The sequence below is a fragment of the Pleurodeles waltl genome, chromosome 9 (genome assembly GCF_031143425.1).
Source record: "Pleurodeles waltl isolate 20211129_DDA chromosome 9, aPleWal1.hap1.20221129, whole genome shotgun sequence".
Classification (NCBI taxonomy): Eukaryota; Metazoa; Chordata; class Amphibia; order Caudata; family Salamandridae; genus Pleurodeles; species Pleurodeles waltl.
The window spans coordinates 1152581225-1152589550 of record NC_090448.1 but is presented as its reverse complement, the minus strand read 5'-3'; the positions used below and the strand labels follow the sequence as shown (position 1 = coordinate 1152589550).

The following is an 8326-nucleotide window of genomic DNA, read 5'->3' as shown; positions in this document are numbered from 1 at the left end:
AGGGCATTCACTCTGGTGTGGCGGCCCAACAGAGAGCATTTCAGGCTCTGGCCTCCGCACTGATGGCAGCCATTGTCCCTGTCTCTAGCCTCCCCCCTCCAACTTCCTCTACCCAGTCCCAATCCCCTCAACCCCAGCCTATCCCAAGCACACCTTCAGACCAGCATTCACCCAAATCAACACACAGAAGTGGCTCAGGCAAACACAAGCACCACACTTCATCTCACAGGCACTCACACAAGCACCATCCCCATGCAGACACACCAACATCCACTGCCTCTACTGTGTCCCCCTCCTCCTCGTCTTCCAGCTCCCTCCCAGTAGCATCACTACTCACACCTGCATGCACTACATCCTCATCCACTATCTCCATCACCTGCACGCCCATCACTACACACTCCTCACTGGCAGTCACAAACCCCACATCCATGCACACGTCCCCTGTGTCCTCTCCCACTGTGTCTGTGACCCCTCCTCCCAAAGTACAAAAACACAAGCACCCACCCACCCAACAGCCATCCACCTCACAAGAGCATCCAGCCCATGTACCTGCACCCAAACTCAGCAGACAGACACCTCCTACAACCACTCCCTCTTCCTCCACTCCCAAACCTTTTCCCTCTTCCCGACCCTGTGTCCCTAAGAAGCTTTTCCTGGCTAACATTGACCTCTTCCCTACCCCTCCCCGCCCTTCCCCTCGGGCCAGGGTGGCCAAAACCCAGCCCAGCACCTCAGCCACCAAGTCCACGTCCGCTGTGGTTCCTGCAGCTGTCAGAGGCTCAAATGGGGGCACCCGTCAGGCCAGCTAGTATACCAGCAACCCCTACTGACTGCCAGGATTGTAATGAGGGCCTAAGTGCAGTAGGCCTTAAAATTAGAAACATATCACAGTCGTCTTGCAAAGAAAGACCAAACTCTAATGTCAACCAATCAGATCACACCACCCTCTAGAACCCTCCTGTGAGGAGCCGACTAGGATTAGGAGTCTCCTCTCAGCTCTACTCAGTTTTTCTCTCAGATATTCTGTTCTGAGGAATTTGGATGATCTTTTCTCTTCAGAAAGTCTTACATTTGGGTGCTTCAAACTGACAACCATGTCAGAGACACCTAAGAAAGGGCTTTTTAGAGCCTGTGCTACCTGCATGAAGAAGAGGCTGCATGTGGATGACCAGCATAAGGACTGCATATACTGTCTCTATCCTAACCATAAAACCAGACTCTGCAAGGTATGTAGGACATTTTCTACTAAGACAGCAAAGGACAGACGTCTTCTCATTTGGCTACAAAAATTAAAATCCAGAGACAATCCGGTTTCTCATGAGGACAGTGCCTCCTCTTCTGTGTCTGTCGTCAAGGCACTCGTCAAGAGACATGCTGATGTAATGTCAGCCACTCACAAACCACCTAAAAAAGCTTCAAAAAAGTAATCTGAGGCTTCCTCAAAAATATGTAGCCCATCAAAAAAGGGGAAATCAAAGGGTTCAGATTACATAAAATCTGGAACGAAAACCATCTCTGAGCCCCCAACATTGCCCCAGAATAAAACATACCTTCAAAAAGCCATCCTTTGCACCGTCAACGGGACCATCATCGGCAGTATCTCCATTGATGGCCCATGCCTCAATGACAACATCTACCGTTGTCACAATGTCTATGTCGATGGCAGCTACATCTGAATCCTCGTTGACAGTCTGGTCATCCTCCTCGATGGTGTGCCCCATTTCCTCACCACCACTACAGTCTTCGTCAGCGCTTCCGTTGACGGAACACTTGTCGGCGCCTCTACCGACGACGGCGGCCTTACTGACGGTGGCCTCATCGATGATGCTCCCACCGTTGACGGCGCTCATGTCAACAGCACTCTCGTCGACGATGCCTCCATCGACGATCACTTTGTTGACACCGCCACCGTCGACGACAACTCACCTCTTGACGATCAGGATAACAGCAAAGAGACAGAGACCATCTACCTTAGCTCTGTTCCCGTTGATGGAGCAGGTTAGTGTAGTGCTTTCCTCTTATTTAATTTCTAAGCACTAACATAACACAACAGAAATGCACTTCTGAGGTCAAAGAAGACTTTTATTGTTGTTAATTCTTCCCCAACCACAATGTTTATGAATGAATGACGAATTAGTAGCTTTCAAGTCCGCGTTAATCAAACAAAATATATCAGTTTGCAATATACACAGCAGGTTATATTTATAAGATATTGAATGCAAAGCAAAACAAATACTTCACCGTGTAGGAACTATTTACAGCTACATCTTTCTAAGGTCTGCAAGCTGAGACCCCTGTCAGCCGCGAGAAAGAGTGTCATCTACCCACACGGGATGCTGGCAACTGGCGCCAAGCTCCAGCACGAGGTCCGGCAGATTCGAATCTGACTCTCTGCAGCCTGTTACATTCGTTACAAAGGTGTGCCCCCTCCTCTCAGACCTGGGAAACTGAGCAAGCCTTTTGGAGACTGGCCAGGTCTCCAAGACTACTCCTGTTCCCAAGCTCAAGGGAAGAGAAACAACGCCCATGTACTCTCTCTTATCAGGTCTAGTCTACTGTGAGAGCAAAACATCTTGGTTCTCTGGTGCAAAAACACAGCTTGGAAAAATACAGAACTATTCTCAACTGCAATGTCTAACTCCACGTTAAAGGCAATGGGCAGCTAACCTAAATATCAAATGCAATGTCATGTTAAAGGCAATAGGCAGCTAACCTAAATATCAAATGCAATGTCTAGTGTCATGTCAAAGCCAATAGGCATCTAAGCTGAATACAAAATACAATGTCTTATATCATGTCAAAGCCCATAGGCAGCTGAGCTGAATACAAAATGCAATGTATAATATCATGTCAAAGCCAATAGGCAGCGGAGCTGAATATCATGTCAAAGCCAATAGGCAGTTAAGCTGAATATCATGTCAAAGCCAATAGGCAGTTAAGCTGAATACAAAGTGTAATATATGATATCATGTCAAAGCCAATAGGCATGCAATGTCAAAGCCAATAGGCGGCTAGACTGGATACAGCATATCAAAGCCAATAGGCAGAATACAGAATGTAATGGCTAATGCAATGTCAAAGCCCATAGACGGCTAAACTGAATACAGAAAGCAATGGCTAATGCCATGTCAAAGCCAATAGGCACAATACAGAATGTAATGACTAATGCAATGTCAAAGCCCATAGACGGCTAAACTGAATACAGAAAGTAATGGCTAATGCCATGTCAAAGCCAATAGGCGGCTAAACTGAACAAAACATACCATGTGCTACTGGTGAACATTGAGCAACTAATATGCGCAGTGGTGAAACACAAAGTCATTGGTCAAAACAAAACTTTATCAAATGGCAGGACATTCCGCCCTTTGACCAATGAATTTTTGTTTCACATATCTCATATTTCAAAAAAAAAAACATCAGCACAAAAAAAACATTATCATCAAAGCAATCCCTGTAAAGCAATAGAAGTGAATTAACACATTGATCTCATAACCTTTCACATCAGATACATCTACATAGAAAAGACTGGGCAATTTTTTTTTTTTTTTTTCTCTGAATGAGTCTCTAATTCAACAGTGTTAGCAATTTGATGTGGCATGAGTTCTGCTCATGTAAAGGTGCACGGTCCACCTGAAAGGTTTTCTGGAAGGTAAGCAAAAGTCAGAGTTCCATACGAGAGGGGAAAAAAAAAAAAACACAGCAAACAAGTTGAACTTGAACTGAAGGCGCAGTTTGCGCAAAATGGATCCATGGTGCTGGCACTTTACTCAGCCAGGTTCAGGTTGGGGATTCGGTCCCTTCCCCGACCCCACACGCACACACCGGAAGGGGGACCACACAGCACACTCAGGGACAGTGGCGAAACGTAGTAGGATCTGCAAAAGAAACAAGTATGACTTTTCTTGCAAATAACATTTTTCATTTAAACTGCACCCTTCCTCTTTCTTTCCCTGTTTTATAATCAGCAGGACGTTTTTGGGGCCCTTTGTTATATTTTCTGCAGGTTCTGGAGGGTCACTTGGGGCTTCAGCCCACACATCAGTACTGAGGTTTTTATCTGCTGCACCACAGCTTCCCTTTTCTTGCACTGTCAGAAGGGCTGGGGCAGACTCCTTCTTTACCAAACCTCCATTCACTGCATTTTTGCCAAGTTGGGCCATTCTGTCTCCAATTTGTATGAATGAATCAGATTCTTTTCTAGGTATCAGCATAATTTCGATTTTTCCTTGGTAATTTGCAGCAATCACTCTCCCTAAAACCTGATCAATTTGCCATTTCTGTTCTGGTAACTTTCCTCTCCCCAACTGCTCTGTGACTGCTTGCATGACAGATTGCTTTTGTGCATGCTGCACAGTTTTTATCAAATCTAGGGGAATGGGCATCTCTCTCATCTCTGCCCACCTGTAAGTGGCCTTTTCACATTTCTGGGGCACCCACATAGCCATCCCCACTAAGGCAGAATTCTGGGTGAACACTTCTCTCTCTGCATTTTTCTCATTAACATCTGCAAGGTAATTGAACCAGTTAGGTACAAGCCATGTGGCTAAAACATTATCAAAGAACCAAAAATCAGCGTAAAAATGACACATCTCACGTAGCTCTTGCTTTAAAATCTGACACACATTATACAACGCTGTTCCTTCTACTGTGCCAGAAAGTAACATTTCAGTCAATGAATCATTAGTAAAACAAACATGCTTTTTATCTTCAGTAGACACGAATTCAAATGGTGCACACAATTTCATTGATAATTCTTTTACCTGTGGTACTCTAGCCCTGTCTTGCAAGTACCAGATCCATTGTATGATTCTAGCTAGGGGCACTATTTTCTTTCCTTGTTCTTGATTTAAATATACATAAGTATTTCCTTCTTGCACTGCGCAGAAACCTAAAGTCTGCATTATTTCATTTGCCAAATCACAAGCGCGCAGCTGCATATTATTTTTCACAGTGACCATGTACAAAAGTGTTAGGATTTCTCTCAAATGAGGGCTATTCTTTTTCCAAAAATCAAACAAGCTAATGAAACTCGGGGTGTCTTGCTCTAAAATCCTTCGTTTTACTTGTGCATTTTGCAACGGTAACTCGGAAATCACATTCTCGTCCGTGTTATCAGTTAAGGAATGCACTTTGGCTGCCAAAAACCCTGGCTCACATGGAAACTCAGTGCAGCTCGGAGCTGTCTTAACCCCCTCATTACTGGAATGGGACAAGAAAGATTCTTCATTTTTATAACTTTCAGCATAATTTTGAATTATCGTATCCTGGCTAATTTGCTCATGTAAATTCCTATTTTCATGTTCCAACTTCCTACATTTCTCCTGCATTTCTCTGTAAGCAGATAAAGGTATCCAGACCTTTCTGTCATCATTACTTCCAAAACACACGTTTTCTACATATATACAACGGGAATTATTTCTCAAAACAACATCAGGCATTTTAGCTACACATGTATTTTCTTCTGTAATTCCCCAAACAGAAAACAATTCACAGTTTTTCTTAGCACCATCAGGCAGTTCATCAACACATGTATTCTCAGACATGGTCTGCCGTGCTACTGTGATTCTCCAAACAGAAAACAATTTCTGTAATTCTCCAAACAACAAAAAACAATTACACTTTTAAAGTGTGCACTTAGAAATCTACTAACTCGTCAAACCCCTTTTAATCACCTCTTAATGACCGACCCCACGACTCCTGGTACCAATTGTAGTGCTTTCCTCTTATTTAATTTCTAAGCACTAACATAACACAACAGAAATGCACTTCTGAGGTCAAAGAAGACTTTTATTGTTGTTAATTCTTCCCCAACCACAATGTTTATGAATGAATGACGAATTAGTAGCTTTCAAGTCCGCGTTAATCAAACAAAATATATCAGTTTGCAATATACACAGCAGGTTATATTTATAAGATATTGAATGCAAAGCAAAACAAATACTTCACCGTGTAGGAACTATTTACAGCTACATCTTTCTAAGGTCTGCAAGCTGAGACCCCTGTCAGCCGCGAGAAAGAGTGTCATCTACCCACACGGGATGCTGGCAACTGGCGCCAAGCTCCAGCACGAGGTCCGGCAGATTCGAATCTGACTCTCTGCAGCCTGTTACATTCGTTACAAAGGTGTGCCCCCTCCTCTCAGACCTGGGAAACTGAGCAAGCCTTTTGGAGACTGGCCAGGTCTCCAAGACTACTCCTGTTCCCAAGCTCAAGGGAAGAGAAACAACGCCCATGTACTCTCTCTTATCAGGTCTAGTCTACTGTGAGAGCAAAACATCTTGGTTCTCTGGTGCAAAAACACAGCTTGGAAAAATACAGAACTATTCTCAACTGCAATGTCTAACTCCACGTTAAAGGCAATGGGCAGCTAACCTAAATATCAAATGCAATGTCATGTTAAAGGCAATAGGCAGCTAACCTAAATATCAAATGCAATGTCTAGTGTCATGTCAAAGCCAATAGGCATCTAAGCTGAATACAAAATACAATGTCTTATATCATGTCAAAGCCCATAGGCAGCTGAGCTGAATACAAAATGCAATGTATAATATCATGTCAAAGCCAATAGGCAGCGGAGCTGAATATCATGTCAAAGCCAATAGGCAGTTAAGCTGAATATCATGTCAAAGCCAATAGGCAGTTAAGCTGAATACAAAGTGTAATATATGATATCATGTCAAAGCCAATAGGCATGCAATGTCAAAGCCAATAGGCGGCTAGACTGGATACAGCATATCAAAGCCAATAGGCAGAATACAGAATGTAATGGCTAATGCAATGTCAAAGCCCATAGACGGCTAAACTGAATACAGAAAGCAATGGCTAATGCCATGTCAAAGCCAATAGGCACAATACAGAATGTAATGACTAATGCAATGTCAAAGCCCATAGACGGCTAAACTGAATACAGAAAGTAATGGCTAATGCCATGTCAAAGCCAATAGGCGGCTAAACTGAACAAAACATACCATGTGCTACTGGTGAACATTGAGCAACTAATATGCGCAGTGGTGAAACACAAAGTCATTGGTCAAAACAAAACTTTATCAAATGGCAGGACAGTTAGTCACAAAAAGGTAAAAAAGCATCACTTAACCCCCTCAATTGCATCTCCTAGTAATTTGTTGAGTCTTCTACCTTCTGACCTTTTGGATGAAGACGACTCAGAGGAGGATGGACTCTATGGGGCGGCCAGCAGTCCCTCTCAATTACGGGTCATATGTCAGGAGTACTCGGATGATGGTGACTCTTACTATGACCAGCAATATTACGAACAGCAACAACAGGGGCTGGTAGGTCGCCCTCCCGGCTTAGTGTCGGACTAGCAAGCAATGTTAGCGGATTATAGGGAGCGTTTTCCACCAATGCCTACATTGGTGCATCAGCTGACAATTCCCACTATACCATCAACCCCTCAGCAGTTTCAACAACCGCAGGTTATAACTCCTCCTAGGCCTTAAGCTTCTCCTCAATCTGTACCTGCGCAGGGCAAGCCTCTTCAGATGAAAATGGTGAGGAAGGCGAAATCCATACACTGAATGATGAATGGGATGACTATATCATTCCAGCACCTGCCTCTCCTGCGACACCTATTGTGGAATCTCCTCCTCCGGATATCGATGGCTTTCACAACCTGCTAGAAAGAGCAGCCACGCGATTTGATCTACTGATGCCTATGACTCAGCAGGATTGTTTCCTGTACGATTTCAAAGAACCTCACAGGAAAACGTTTAGGGCTATCCCAGTAATTGCCCATGTTTGGAGCCAGGTTTGAAAGATAATGCAGAACCCTGCAACCGTACCTGCAGTGCTGCCTAAGTTAGACAAAAAATACAAGTCCACAGATGATGCTCCTGCTTGCCTCACCGGCCACCCAAAACCAGACTCTGACATCTTACAGGCAGCGCAACGGCGTTCCAGTAATCATTCTACACCGTTAACCACACCGCCAAATAAAGAGGGGAGACGACTGGATAACATTGGAAAGTGTTTTTTCTCAATGTCTGCCATTGTGGTACGGGTTGCCAATTCTCTAGCGCTCCTTGGCAGATACGACAGGCAGCTCTGGTCAGACATGTCTCACTGTTTGGAAGAACTCTCGGAGAGTTCCAAGATTGAGACAAAATAGGTACTCAGGTAGGGACAACATTCCTCGGAAATCATTGACTGCGCACACAACATCGCTGCCATAGGCTTCAGGCTGCTTGCTGGATCGGCTGTTTTAAGATGTCAGGGGTGGCTCCAAGCCACTAATTTTTTACCCAAAGTTCAGACAAAAATTTTAGATCTTCCCTACGACGGAGAGGCGCTATTTGGGAAGCATGTC

General features: G+C 44.2%; 1 protein-coding gene across 1 annotated transcript; it reads right to left on the bottom strand.

Moving 5' to 3' along the window:
• Positions 1-2061: 2061 nt before the first annotated feature.
• Positions 2062-5934, bottom strand: LOC138260471 (uncharacterized). Its single transcript, XM_069208996.1, has 2 exons — positions 4402-5934; positions 2062-3875 (listed from the first exon to the last, which is right to left on the bottom strand). The coding sequence occupies exons 1-2, from the start codon at positions 5541-5543 to the stop codon at positions 3764-3766; spliced, it is 1254 nt and encodes a 417-aa protein (XP_069065097.1). The 5' UTR covers positions 5544-5934; the 3' UTR covers positions 2062-3763.
• Positions 5935-8326: the final 2392 nt, after the last annotated feature.